This window comes from Orcinus orca, chromosome 17 (assembly GCF_937001465.1).
Source record: "Orcinus orca chromosome 17, mOrcOrc1.1, whole genome shotgun sequence".
Classification (NCBI taxonomy): domain Eukaryota; kingdom Metazoa; phylum Chordata; class Mammalia; order Artiodactyla; family Delphinidae; genus Orcinus; species Orcinus orca.
In genome coordinates this window covers 50,857,873-50,873,792 of record NC_064575.1, presented here as the reverse complement: position 1 = coordinate 50,873,792, position 15,920 = coordinate 50,857,873, and the positions used below count along the sequence as shown (strand labels likewise).

The window sequence follows — 15,920 nt, the reverse complement described above, 5'->3', positions numbered from 1 at the left end:
GTTGGAGAGAATGAGGGAAGAGGTAGAGATTTAAAAAAAAAAACAAAAAAATGAGCAAATAAAAAGAATGTGGCAATGATTAACTTTAAGAAAAACAGAAGACTATAAAGAGAGGAAATATAATCACATCATATTACTTCACTAAGCAATGAACAATATTTACATAGTCTTTATAATGAAAACAATTCATACTGACTTTAAAAACATGATATAAGAATACTGGGAAAATGTAAGAGTGGAAGAGAAGTGTAAAAGGGACAGAATCTTCACCTACAGTAAACAGCAAGTGAATAGGTAATACTAAAATGAGTAAATCAAGAGATGGTAGTCTATTCATTTTATTCAGAAAGATGGGATAAATACTAGAAGACAAGGCTTACAGAGTTAAAAATGGCTAAGCAGGATGAAGTGGGGATGTCAGTGTACTGACACTATTCTGATATATTTAGTTTAGCAACATTTGGTTGTTAAAATTCATGCACTACTTCGATAAAAGTAACATTGCATTATTAAAAAAATTAAGCGTTTCAAGTAAACAGGCTAGTTTTAGTATCTTATCTATACTGTTTATAATTTTATAGAGTTCAGATAAGTTACTCAGCTTTCATCTCAGTTTAAATCACTCTGATACAAATTATAATCATTCTATACAAATTATCTTTTTTTATGGTGCATTTTTGTTTTGGGGGTGACTGCAACTGGAATAAAATGTTAAAAAAGTAGAAATTTTTGTTTTATTTTTTAACAACTCCTTATAATGTCCTGCATGCCAATAGCTTTAGGAATACTTAAAATGATGTTTAGTTTCTTTTTGATATCATATAAAAATGGTCTGCATTATTAGCCCATAAACAGACTTGCACAAATTAAAATACTTTAACTCTTCATTTAGTCATATTCTCTTTAAAAAGTTTCCTGACATTTAGTGGTACATGTAACTGAACTATCTCCCTTGTTAATTCTTCTTGCATGAATGTTATGATTATATTATTAACAACCACTTTTATATAATTGGGCCTTTATGGGACCTAGAGCACTTTATAAGAAGGTAAAGAATCTTCTAAAGAGTAAACCAATTTTGCCCTGCTAAACATTGGGAAAGAAACCAAGGATGAGTAGTAGAGCTCTATTTTTGGAGAAAAATTAGAATTGTACATTTAGATTTGACTATGAAGTTATCTAGGAGGTTAACTCCCACCTCATGTAAATGGCAGGGAACTAGAATGTAAGAAACCCAAATAACATTCCTGTTGTACTAGTACTATAGAGACAGATGTTATCATAAAGACATGAACTATAGAATAAAATATAGAAGGACATGTACTTTGTAATACAGAATTAATTTTGGCTTTTTGAATACTAAATGTTTTTTCTCATGTACTTTCTCGGCCTATCGTAATATGTATAGAGACAAAAAAAAGGTTAATTTAAAATGAAGAATTGAATATTCTGGGAACCAGCGATCATGGAAGTCCTAACACTTGAAGGAAACACTGAAAACCAAAGTGTACAAATACAGGCTGCTTGATCACTAAGCAATGAGTACATTTTTAGAGCAAAAATATTGGAAAAGTTTGAATCAACATGGGAGGCAATTTGCTTAAACCATCAGCTGGTCATTTTATTGCCAGAAGTGCTTCTCTTTTAGCTATATACTTGCAAGTTTTATTATGTGTTAGCTGTCTATATAATTAAAATTAATATTAAATATTGGTTCCAGTAATAATCCTTAGATTGTTTCACTGTTTTCACTTCAATTTCCAAATATCTGTCCATCTTTCTTCCCCTTTGTTAACAGTGTAGATATGCTTCCTCTACTAACAAAATCTCCTTTTCATGTTCTTGAATAATTTTTAGAATTAATGTTTCAAAAGAAACCTTGTGAAAAACTGTTTGAAAATATTAACACCATCAAAAGTAAGCAGGAAAAAAGAAATAATCAGAGCAGAAATCAATGAAATTGAAAACAGAAAATCCAATAAAGCAAATAAAACTGAAAGTTGATTCCTTAAAAAGATCAATAATATTAATAAGCCTCTAGCCAGGCTAACAAAAAAAATAAAAACAAAAAACCAAAAAACAAGCAAACAAACAAAAAGCCAAAAGAGAGGAATCAAATTACTAACATCAGAAATGAAAGAGGGGACATAACTACAGATTCTATGGAAATTAAAAGAATAATAAAGGAATACTATGACCAAGCTCACAAATTTGATAACCATTTCAGGAAAATGAACCAATTCCTTGAAAGACAGAATCTAACAAAACTCACATAAGAAGAAATAAGAGGACTTGAATAGGCCTACATATATTAAAGAAATTGAATCATTAATTAATAACCTTCCAAAACAGAAAGCATCAGGCCTAGATGGGTCACTGGTGAATTCTATCAAATATTTAAGGAAGAAATTATACCAATTCTTACAATATCTTTATGTTCTTAGATTATCAGATATGAGTTGTGCTACTCATTTATGAATAGAAAAACATTCTTCTAGTTCACAGAAAGTCTTTTTTTTAAATATTGAAATTTCACAGACATACCCCACTGAGGCTGGGGATAGGACCAAATTGTCTTCAGAGAGTCTGTACTTTTTTTTCAGTTGTGGTAGACACATAAAATAAAATTTGCCATCTTAATCATTCTTCAGTGTATTGTCTCTACTGTATTTCAGTATATTGTCTGTACTTTTAGTATCATCTCCAAGAAGGAATAAGGACCACAGACACATTTTTAAAACAACAAAAACAATCCTAGCTCATTTATGGAACTGTGAGGAATGACTTGACATTCAGGTGAGAGTTGTTAGAAATCTAACTCTGAGTGTGCCTTATTTACTCAAATCAGACCCTACTAAAAGGCATTAGAAGCAGGTAGGTAAATAGCAATCAACTTGCTAAGTTCTATAAATTCCTAAAACACATCAGAAATCTGTGAGTTATACCAGTTAGAATGGCCATCATCAAAAAATCTACAAACAATAAATGCTGGAGAGGGTGTGGAGAAAAGGGAACCCTCTTGCACTGTTGATGGGAATGTAAATGATACAGCCACTATGGAGAACAGTATGGAAGTTCCTTAAAAAACTAAAAACAGAACTACCATACGACCCAGCAATCCCACTACTGGGCGTACACCCTGAGAAAACCATAATTCAAAAAGCGTCATGTACCACAATGTTCACTGCAGCTCTATTTACAATAGCCAGGACATGGAAGCAACCTAAGTGTCCATCAACAGATGAATGGATAAAGAAGATGTGGCACATATATACAATGGAATATTACTCAGGCATAAAAAGAAACGAAATTGAGTTATTTGTAGTGAGGTGGATGGACACAGAGTCTGTCACACAGAGTAAAGTAAGTCAGAAAGAGAAAAACAAATACCATATGCTAACACATATATATGGAATCTAAAAAAAAAAGGAAAAAAAAAGGTTCTGAAGAACCTAGGGGTAGCACAGGAATAAAGACGCAGATGTAGAAAGTGGACTTGAGGACATGGGGAGGGGGAAGGGTAAGCTGGACAAAGTGAGAGAGAGTGGCATGGACATATGTACACTACCAAACGTAAAATAGATAGCCAGTGGGAAGCAGCCACATAGCACAGGGAGATCAGCTCGGTGCTTTGTGACCACCTGGGCGGGGGAGGGAGACGTGAGAGGGAGGAGATATGGGGATATATGTATATGTACAGGTGATTCACTTTGCTATAAAGCAGAAACTAACACACCATTGTAAAGCAATTATACTCCAATAAAGATGTAAAAAAAAAAAAAGAAATAAAAAAGAAATCCGTGAGTTAGATTTCACTGACATGATAGATTCATAAAATTGGCAAAAATAATATAGGAATTTGTTTCCAACCCAACTTGCTTCAAGGACTTCATTGAAAATGCCATGGGGAAATATTTTTGCTCTGCTTATTTTCATATCATATATTTATATTCTTACAGATTGTCTAAAATACATTGGGGAAAAAGTCAATATTTTGAAGAGTATACAGCTTTATAGTCCTTTTAGAAAAGATACTGAGCAAACAAATCATGGGTGGTAAAAGATGATATAGTTAGAGAATTTTTCTTTATGAAAGTTAAAAGCTTTATCATTTTTAAATAATTGAAAAAATAAAGGTGATTCAGACTAATGTAACAATTATAGTACAGCAACCACGGCAGAATGAAAAAAGCACTGATTTGAAAGACTTAAATTAAAACCTCAGATCCACCATTTTTTAGTTATGTGTGTATGATCTCAGACAGGTCGCTTATTACCTCTGAGTCACAATATCATAATCTGTAAAATGGTGATAATGTTCACATGTACCTCACGGTGTGGTTGTAATAACATGCTTGAAGATATATGAGTTAACTTACATAAAAGTACCTGGCACGCTTGCTTAGCATCAAGTGGCTCTCAGTGAACACCTCCTCCTTCCCTTCCTCCTTAATAGCACGTAGAGCCTTCTGCATAACTCATGACAAAAATATAAGCAATGCCTTTTTCAAAGATAAACAGTTTCTTCACTGGAGATTTTATAAAAGATTTATTCTAAGTACAGATATGATTATAGAAGTAAGGAAACAAAAAGCAAAGAAAAAATATTTTGAGAAGCATCTAACAAGCAGCTTTCTTTGTTTCATGCTGACATGCTTTGTGGTTACAATGTAGGCTTCCAATGAACACTGGATCAAAATTAAAATTCTAGGCAGGCATTCAAGTTTTTTGATTGTGTCCATTCTTCACTGAGCATGGGAAACGAATGCTTTAGAAGTTATTTATTGAAGATATTCCCACAGTACTCTCACAAAGTTCACTTCCAAAAGAGGCCCTGTCCCTGTAATGTATCTGAGTAAGTGAAAGCTACACCAGGTTTTGTGCACTGCACTTTAAAAATTGCAGCAGGGCAATAAAATCATGTTTTTAACAGAGGCTTTTCTGGGGCTGGGCCACAGCAATTTTGTGAAGGTGCATGATAAATTACAGGGAACGAGACCAAACAAATTTCAAAAATAAAGAACACCAATCCAAAATGATTTATGCCCATATTATGAATAAAATTAAATATAGAATAACTAGCAGAAAGCATTTAATTTTTGTTTTCCTATTATCAATGTAAAGTTGGCACAAATGCAGTAAGCCTAATCAAAATCAGGTAATAGTTACCTCTGTGGCTTTGCTTGATGGTTCCACTCCAGTCATATTTGCTACTATTAACTGATGTAAGAGTTGAACTTGAGCCACACTTAGGAAGAAGTCCAGGTTTGTGGTTATATTCACTTCCAAGGAGTGGCCACACACTAAAATCTCCTGAAGGAAAAAAAGGTTGAATAGAGATAAAGAAACATGATAGCCATTAGATGATCATTTATCATTCTTACTTATTAGACCTTTACGATGTTGGTGAATTCTCCTGGGACTTGAGTTCACATGTTAATGAGAATAGCAGAAATGGTGAGCACGGTCACTCAACAGTTTAATGGATTAATTTAATAAACATTTATGAGGGCCTGCTGTGCACCAGGCCATGTGCTAGTTACAGGGAAACACACTAACAATAAGAATTTTTCACCATTTCATATACATTTGGCTTTTCATACGTCAAACTACTATCATTGTTTCAATATGTAGGCAATGATGCAATTCTTTAGCATAATCTTGTTCACCCACTCAGACGGACCAATATTTAGTGAGCATCTCCCAAGTAGCATGCAGCATACTAGAGTGCTAGGAATAAAACAGAGAGTGAGGGCTTCCCTGGTGGCGCAGTGGTTGAGAGTCCGCCTGCCGATGCAGGGGACACGGGTTCGTGCCCCGGTCCGGGATGATCCCACATGCCGCAGCGGCTGGGCCCGTGAGCCATGGCCACTGAGCCTGCGCATCTGCAGCCTGTGCTCTGCAACGGGAGAGGCCACAACAGTGAGAGGCCCGCGTACCGCAAAAAAAAAAAAAAAAAAAAAACAGAGAGTGAGGCTGGCCTTGAACGGCAATCTGCTCTTGAGAAGGTTACAATCTAGGTGGGCAGACAGATGTAAATAGGCAACTATAGGCAGCAATTACAGTCACAAGTGGTATGGTCTGAGTATTCTCCAAAGGATACACTCCAAATGATTTATAACAAAATGGAGTGCTGAAGTCAAAGGTAGCTAGACTAATTAATTTCACTTCTTTAAACTGCTAAAATCTTGGCAGCATTAGGTAGCTGTCCACTACTTAACTGGTGTTGTGCTGCATAACTGAGTCATTTGAACATTCATTGCTGGAAAACCATTCAGGGAAGGAAAACAGAAATGAAAAACAATCCAGAAGTTTCACTTAATAAGCAGAAGCCCTGCCTCTTGTCATGAAGTGCATGTGGACAATGTTCAAATGCTTGGAAATGTCCAACAAACCTTCTCCTTAATAGTGTCATCCAAGAGAATGGATTTAAGGAGACTTATGATGGGTCCAAATACAAACTACACAGCTTAGAGCAGCTTTTAATAAAGCCATAAAGAACAGCATGTCGGAAATGATCCCCTTTTTCTGGTTAAATAAACTTTCCCCCCAAAAAGTTTCCAAAATTTACTCATTATAGTTAGAATTCTTATTTTATTCCTCAAGTAATGATGAAGGGAATATATTTGTGTATTTTCAACCAATTGTGTTACTTAGTAACTGAAAGATATAAGTAGACTTAATTTTTATACACCTTTTGTGGATATAAAGATATCCTGCCTAACCTAACTTTCCCTATAGGGCAATTATAAACATCAAATAAGATAACACATACAAAATATTTTTTTTGTTTTTTATATAAATTTATTTATTTATTTATATTTTTGGCTGTATTGGGTCTTCGTTGCTGCGTGTGGGCTTTCTCTAGTTGCGGTAAGCGGGGGCTGCTCTTCATTGTGGTGGCTTCTCTTGTTGTGGAGCACGGGCTCTAGATGCACGGGCTGCAGTAGTTGTGGCGCGCAGGCTCAGTAGATGTGGCACACAGGCTTAGTTGCTCCGCGGCATGTGGGATCTTCCCGGACCAGGGATCCAACTCGTGTCCCCTGAATTTTTTTTTTTTCTAGTTAAACAATGATTTTATTGCTTGAGTACAACAGACAAATTTATGCAACCAGGGCAGAGGCTGTGGATGACTCGTATTTCCAGTTGTAGGGGAGGACTCGTTTGGTCTTGTAATATCGAGCCAACTGGTGAATACGGCTCTCAATCAGAATCAGACAGAATTTGGCATCTTTATCCTTTCTGTTTCTCTCGAGATGCTTTCGAACAGCAACAGCTTTCTTAATTAAATGATAGAGATCCTCAGGAAGATCAGGAGCAAGTCCTTTGGACTTAAGAATTATCAAGATTTTATTGCCTGTCACAAAACATACTTGTGCAACACCATGTGAGTCTCTCAGGATTACACCTTAACCACTGCGCCACCAGGGAAGCCCCAAAATATTGCTTTTTAAAAACTCAAAGAATGATGTAAACTTTTATCACCTTAGATTAATAATATATTTAATCTGTGCCTAATTTTTCTGAACTTTTTATAACAACTGCCTATAACTCTGTGAATGATCAAAAAGTTTATAAAGTTTTTAGCATAACAAACTTTTATGAAGAATATTTTTAAAGTTATGATGGATCACATTATTATTACATTTCTATTCTAGTCATGGAGGCAGTATACCATAGTGATTAGACTTCAAACCTGGGTCCGTTAGTAACTGGCGAGTAAGATTGGTCAAGTTACTTAATTTCTTTTGATCTCAGTTTCCTCATCTATAAAATATGTATACTAATAATATCTACCTCATATGGATTCTGTGAGGAGTAAATAAGTTAATTCATGTAGAACTCTCTTTCTAAGGTAATCCATGTGAGAACCCTAAGTGATCTGTCAATATTATTGTTGCTTTCATAAGAAAGAGGCTGTAGAGGTCAGGAGTGTATGGCCAGGAGCCAGACCAGTTAGCTTCACACCATGTTCTGCTTCTTACTATTTGTGAATATTTAGACAAGTTAACTCTTTATGCTTCAGTTTCCTCATCTACAAAACGAGGACAGTAGGAGAAGTTAATAGGATTATTATAAGGATTAAATGAGTTATTACATGAAAAGCAATACCTAAATAGTACTATAAAGTGCTTAATAATTATTAGCTACAATAATAACTTATTAATAATAAGCTAATTTGATATCCTATGCACGGAAACTATGAAAACTCCTAACACACAAGAAAAGCTGCTCCATCATTTAGACTAAAATAAAAGCTAAATTAATTTCTAACCTCAGTGTGCACATTTTCTGGAGAAATTACTTTGGTGAAAATGATGGCAGGTGCTCCAGTTATTCGGACAGAGAAATCTGTTAAAATGGGAGTCAAAATTGCTCTTCTTTCTTGATGCCTCCGTATGCTAAAAGATAAAGTAAAAATTATTAGCTTTTTCATTTTTAAGGATAATTTTCATTAAATTTGTACAAGTCTCTGTACTACAAACATGTATGACAAAATTACATTATTATTTTGAGTGTGTCTATCTGTACATTTTATAATCATAATTTTGTAACTTCAATTCTTCAGATTCATATAAAAAATCACTGAGAAATTCAGACATAATTAATCAATTTCATATTAGTAGCATCCTAGGACATTTCAATAAATTACTTTTTCTATTTTAATTCCTTTTGTTTTTACAGTTTAGGATCTCTCTTGCTACCAAAAATAATCTTACTATTTTGTGATCATTTTTAATTTCCTAGTTTTAATATTTCTGACATTCTGCTTCACAACTGCCATCTTTCCAATCTCAGTAGGTTCACACGCGTATCCTCTTAATCTTTGACTTTTTTTTTTAACTCTAAGAACTATCTGAGTTCATAGATTATGACTGCCTTTACAGTTTGTGAAATGGCTTTTGTGACTTTGATACTGAATTCTTCTTCACAGCAACCCTGGATGTAAAGTAAGGAACATTTCTGGCCCCACATTATCTATGAGGAAATGAAGTTCAGGGACTGGGCTAAGGCCACCCAGTTGGAACAAAAGTTCCACAACTGGGCCCGCAGGGCAAGTTGATAACACAGCAGCATTTGACCTCTATTTTAATTCTTCTTTATACATTCTCACCTTTTGATCAGTTATTTAGCACACTATTCCTACTCTACATTCAAAATTGCTAATTGCTAATAATTTCAAAGGAAGTATTGCGTTCATCGTAGAAAATAAAATTGGAAAATATTATTGAGAACCCAAAGCTTGTGCTAGTGCAGATCTTCAAGTCTACTACCCATATTCTTAGTTTTCATTTCATGAAATAATACAGTTCTATGTTTTATTAGCAAGCCGTACCTCAAAAGTTCCTTGGAACCATTAATTTAATATTCCTTATAAATATGTCCCTATTATTCTCTTTCATTATAAAATGACCAAGTTGAGATCAGAGAATTGGCATAAGTCATCTCATGAAAAAGCCTAGATAAAACTCAAGTCTGTCTACATCCTTTTCTACCAGAGTAGTCTAGAGAGTACTAGTATCTTTTGTTGAAACTGTGCAATGGGCAGAGCTTTCTATGGTGTCTGCCAAAAAAGCAAATTGGATCATCTGGTTCTGTGACACATAAGTATTGGATTTCAAGAAAGTCAATTTTAAAGAATTAAGAGATCTAGTGAATAGAGGGTAACAGGAAGAAGTATTAAAATCTGAATACAGAGGAAGGGCTGAGATCCTGAGAGACACCACAATTATAGCCTAATAGCTCAAATTCCATAAAATGACCAATGTGAGAAACATGTAACATCTGATGTGCTCTCATAGGGGAGTGCTAAAATATACGATGTATTAAAAATACCTTAAAATGGAAAACATGGCAGGGAACCAACTAAGAGCAAACCTTAGCTGAAGCACTGATGGGGAAAAAAAAGTACTTGTTTGTATCATAATTTTTTCCCACTATGTGAATTAAATCAGTAAGTAAAACAACATATGGAAGACCTATGATGTTAGAAAACATTTTTTAAAGTTTTTTAAGTCAACAGTCTTATAAAACTAGAACTTTACTGGTATAGAGCGCTAAAATTTCTTTTGTATTATCTCTGGTAAGTATGTGAGTTAAGGATACATATTTTTTAAATCATAAAAACTTTTTTATAGATTCAAGTATTTTCAAGGATGAATTCAAAAGAAAGTAAAAATAAACACTGAAGAAATAACTACAACAAGAATTAAATTCTGCTAATATTTTACTAGATAATAATCTAGTAAACTAACAAAAGAGGGAAGTAAAACTCAAAGTATTAACTGACATTGTTAATGACTTCAGGGTCCTACCCACTCTCAGTAAACCAAGGGAATAGATTTTTAATGGCCATATTGAGACAACAGGCTAATCCTTACATCCCTGACAGGCAAGGATTTTGAAACGAGCTGCCAACTTAGATCTGGGGCCATTAAAAGGTCAGAAAAACAACTTCCAATCAGAAATAGAAAAAAACAAGGAAGTTTGCCTGATTTGGCATGAGAGATTATTGAAAAAACAGAGATCTCCCTGCTTTTTCAACTTAAAAATTAAAATAAAAATAATGAGAAAATTAAAAATAATGGGAATACCCCATGTGTGTTTGGAAGCTGTAACTTATATTACTTGTGTTGGTCCAGGAATACCCATATTGAGTTATTCATATAAAAGTGGCATCAGACCTTTGATAACCCCAGGGCATCAGTCAGAAATAGATGTAAAACCTCTTTGGAAAAATATGCTTTCAAACCGACAGAAAGGATTCCCAGGAACAAAGACCACTAAAGATAAACTCCCAATCACAGATTTTATATGCACTCCAAAAATTTTTTTTTTAGCAAGAGGAGAATTCAACACCATTATCAAATTCATTACCAAGAACCTCTGATAATGGAATTTCCACATATGGAAAATACAATAAATTTCTTTAAAATCATTAAAGACATATAGGATGGAATGAAAAACAGGAGGAAAAAACCAAGGTACTATCAAAAAAGGTAAAACGGATTTGAAAAACAACCAAATAGAGTATCCAGAAATAAAAAATGTAGTTATTAAAATTAAACATATAATAGATGGATAAACAGAATTTTAGATATAACTTAAGAAAAAATTAGTAAACTAGAAATACTACAGAGAAATATAGACCAGAAGATACTTAAGACTTGTGGTAATCAACTGAGATAATCCCTTAGAGTGGATATTCCTAAATGTAAAAAACAGTAATATTCAAACACATTTATTCTAAACAATAAATATATATAACATACTTTTCGGAAAATTATTGGTTATAATTTTATTAACTATACCTATTTTTACAGATTTCTCTTATTTTTAGATAGTCATAAGGATAAGTCATTTGATTTGTAAGGTAACTTTAAAAATCAAATATTTAGTTAAGAGTTGAAGATCATTTTAGTGTGTGTGTATGTGTGTGTGTGTGTGGTTTTTTCTTTTCCTTCCAAGAGGAACACTATCTGGTGACGTTCTAATGCAATTGAAATAAAACGTATGATATATGATTATGATGATTATATTCAACTTAAATATTTTATGAGATTTTGAGTACCTATTGTCTGCAGTAACTATGCTAAGATATAAAGAAGAGTAAGGCTGGACAAGACACATCTTTATCCTTTAACCTCTATGTCACCTTTTCAAGTTGCCAAGGATACCTTCAGCCAATATATAAGGTAGAAAATATTTGCTGGCTGTTGGGAAGTATAAACTAACTGCTCCTTCCTGCTGTACCAGGTCACCTTTTCCCTTCATACTCAGTTCCCAGGTACTTTAAGCAGCAGGAGAAAACACATTCTCTCACGTAAACCCATGAAAAAGTTTAAGGGGATTATTATAAAATCATACAATTCAAGAAGGTTTAGATCACCCCAGGCATTAATCGATAAACTATGGGAATTAGACTAACTTCTGTTTTATAATTTTGCTTAGGCATTAGCTTGACATCCTTACAAATAAAGACAAAAGTGATGGTTTTCAGGTGGAAGAGTAAAAACAAAGAAAATGCTTTCCTTCCACATTCTTGTTTATGATTTCAGGTACAATTCTGGAAAAATCTCATGTTTGATGAATCACAAATCAAAATATGCAAGGGCTCCTATGAACATGTGGGTAATACTTTACTTCAAAAAGTAAAAATGGGAGGAGACCTTCAAGATGGTGGAGGAGTAAGACGTGGATGTCACCTTCCTCCCCACAAATACATCAGAAATACATCTACATGTGGAACAACTCCTACAGAACACCTACTGAATGCTGGCAGAAGACCTCAGACCTCCCAAAAGGCAAGAAACTCCCCACGTATCTGGGAAGGGTAAAAGAAAAAAGAAAAAACAGAGACAAAAGAATAGGGACAGGACCTGCACCAGTGGGAGGGAGCTGTGAAAGAGGAAAGGTTTCCACACACTAGGAAGCCCCTTCACTGGCGGAGACGCGGGGTTGAGTGGGGGGAAGCAGCTTCGGAGCCACGGAGGAGAGCGTAGCAACAGGGGTGCGGAGGGCAAAGCGGAGAGATTTGCTCACACAGAACCGGTGCTGACCAGCAGTCACCAGTCCGAGAGGCTTGTCTGCTCACCTGCCAGGGCGGGCGGGGTCTCGAAGCTGAGGCTTGGGCTTCGGAGGTCGGATCCCAGGGAGAGGACTGGGGTTGGCTGCCTAAACACAGTCTGAAGGGGGCCAGTGTGCCACAGCTAGCCGGGAGGGAGTCTGGGAAACAGGTCAGAACTGCTGAAGAGGCAAGAGACTTTTTCTTCCCTCTTTGTTTCCTGGTGTGCGAGGAGAGGGGATTAAGAGCGCAGCTTAAAGAAGCTCCAGAGACGCTCGCGAGCCGCGGCTATCAGCGCAGACCCCAGAGATGGGCATGAGACACTAAGGCTGCTGCTGCAGCCACCAAGAAGCCTGTGTGCGAGCACAGGTCACTATCCACAACCCCCTTCCGGGAGCCTGTGCAGCCCGCCACGGCCAGGATCCCGTGATCCAGGGACAACTTCCCCGGGAGAACGCATGGTGCGCCTCAGGCTGGTGCAACCGGCCTCTGCCGCCGCAGGCTCACCCCGCATCCGTACCCCTCCCTCCCCACAGACTGAGTGAGCCAGAGCCCCCTAATCAGCAGCTCCTTTAACCCAGTCCTGTCTGAGCGAAGAACAGACGCCCTCAGGTGACCTACATGCAGAGGTGGGGCCAAATGCAAAGGTGAGCCCCAGGAGCTGTGCAAACAAAGAAGAGAAAGGAAAATCTCTCCCAGTAGCCTCAGGAGCAGCGGATTAAATCTCCACAATCAACTTGATGTAACCTGCATCTGTGGAATACCTGAAGAGACAATGATTCATTCCAAATTGAGGCAGTGGACTTTGGGAGCAATGATATATATATATATTTTCCCTTTTTGTTTTTTTGTGAGTGTGTACGTGTATGTGTCTCTGTGTGATTTTGTCTGTATAGCTTTGATTTTACCATTTATCCTAAGGTTCTGTTTTTTGTTTTTGTTTTTTTAGTATAGTTTTTAGTGGTTGTTATTACTGGTGGATTTGTTTTTTGGTTTGGTTGCTCTCTTCTTTCTTTCTTTTCTTTTCTTAATACTTTTTAATCTTTTTTATTTTTAATAACTTTATTTTATTTTATTTATTTATTTTTCTCTTTCTTTTTTTCAGCCTTTTATTCTGAGCCATGTGGATGGCAGGGTCTTGGTGCTCTGGCCAGGTGTCAGGCCTGGGCCGCTGAGGTGGGAGAGCCGAGTTCAGGACACTGGTCCACCAAAGACGTCCCAGCACCACGTAATATCAAACAGTGAAAATCTCCCAGAGATCTCCATTGCAACGCCAAGACCCAGCTCCACTCAATGACTTACAAGCTCCAGTGCTGGACACCCTATGTCAATCAACTTGCAAGACAGGAACACAACCCCATACATTAGCAGAGAGGCTGCCTAAAATCATAATAAGGCCACAGACACCCCAAAACACACCACAACACATGGACCTGCCCAGGAGAAAGACAAGACCCAGCCTCACCCACCAGAAAACAGGCACTAGTCCCCTCCACCAGGAAGCCTATACAACCCACTGAACCAACCTTAGCCACTGGGGACAGACACCAAAAAAAATGGGAATTAGGAACCTGCAGCCTGCGAAAAGGAGACCCCCAAACAGTAAGTTAAGCAAAATGACAACACACAGAAATACACAGCAGATGAAAGAGCAAGGTAAAAACCCACCAGACCAAACAAATGAAAGGAAATAGGCAGTCTACTTGAAAAAGAATTCAGAGTAATGATAGTAAACATGATCCAAAATCTTGGAAATAGAATGGAGAAAATACAAGAAATGTTTAATAAGGACCTAGAGGAACAAAAGAGCATATGAACAATGATGAGCAACACAAGAAATGAAATTAAAAATTCTCTAGAAGGAATCAATAGCAGAATAACTGAGGCAGAAGAACGGAGAATGACCTGGAAGATAAAATAGTGGAAATAAGTACTGCAGAGCAGAATAAAGGAAAAAGAACGAAAAGAATTGAGGACAGTGTCTGAGACCTCTGGGACAACATTAAACACACCAACATTCGAATTATAGGGGTCTCAGAATAAGAAGAGAAAAAGAAAGGGACTGAGAAAATATCTGAAGAGATTATAGTTGAAAACTTCCCTAATATGGGAAAAGAAATAGTTAATCAAGTAAGCAAAGAGAGTCAATACAGGATAAATCCAAGGAGAAACACGCCAAGACACATATTAATTAAACTATCAAAAATTAAATACAACGAAAAAATATTAAAAGCAGCAAGGGAAAAACAACAAATAACATGTATGGGACTCCCCATTGGGTAATAGCTTATCTTTCAGCAGAAACTCTGCAAGCCAGAAGGGAGTGGCAGGACATATTTAAAGTGATGAAAGGGGAAAGAACTACAACCAAGATTATTCTACCCAGCAAGGACCTCATTCAGATTTGATGGAGAAATTAAAACCTTTACAGACAAGCAAAAGCTAAGAGAATTCAGCACCACGAAACCAGCTTTACAACAAATCCTAAAGGAACTTCTCTAGGCAGGAAACACAAGAGAAGGAAAAGACCTGTGATAACCAACCCAAAACAATTAAGAAAATGGTAATAGAAACATATATGTAAATAATTACCTTAAATGTAAATGGATTAAATGCTCCAACCAAAAGACGTAGACTGGCTGAATGGATACCAAAACAAGACTCGTATATATGCTGTCTACAAGAGACCTACTTCAGACCTAGGGACACATACAGACTGAAAGTAGAAGGGATGGAAAAAGATATTCCATGAAAATGGAAATCAGAAGAAAGCTGGAGTAGCAATTCTCATATCAGACAAAATAGACTATAAAAGAAAGACTAGTACAAGAGAAAAAGACAGACACTACATAAAGATCAAGGGATCAATCCAAGAAGAAAATATAACAATTGTAAATATTTATGGGCTTCCCTGGTGGCGCAGTGGTTGAGAGTCCGCCTGCCGATGCAGGGGACATGGGTTTGTACCCCTGTCCAGGAAGATCCCACGTGCCGCAGAGCAGCTGTGCCCGTGAGCCATGGCCGCTGAGCCTGCGCATCCGGAGCCTGTGCTCTGCAACGGGAGAGGCCACAATGGCGAGAGGCCCACATACCAAAAAAAAAAAAAAAAAATTTATGTACCCAACATAGGAGCACCTCAATACATAAGGCAAACGCTAACAGCCATAAAAGGGAATATTGACAGTAACACAAACATAGTAGCGAAGTTTCACACCCCACTTTCACCAATGGACAGATCATCCAAAATGAAAATAAATAAGGAAACACAAGCTTTAAGTGATACATTAAACAAAATGGACTTAATTGATATCTATAAGACATTCCATCGAAAAACAACAGAATACACTGTTTTTCC

The 15,920-nt window shown here is 36.4% G+C and overlaps 1 protein-coding gene across 8 annotated transcripts in view; it reads right to left on the bottom strand.

The window, feature by feature from the left end:
• VPS13B (vacuolar protein sorting 13 homolog B) overlaps positions 1-15,920 on the bottom strand; it is an 802,268-nt gene that overhangs the window by 291,608 nt on the left and 494,740 nt on the right. For all 8 annotated transcript variants that reach the window (XM_049700204.1, XM_033438214.2, XM_049700207.1 and 5 more), the window contains 2 exons: positions 8,276-8,402; positions 5,170-5,313 (listed from right to left, as the gene is read on the bottom strand). In XM_049700204.1, the coding sequence (XP_049556161.1) occupies positions 5,170-5,313; positions 8,276-8,402 (271 nt within the window). The remainder of the gene's footprint in view (positions 1-5,169; positions 5,314-8,275; positions 8,403-15,920) is intronic.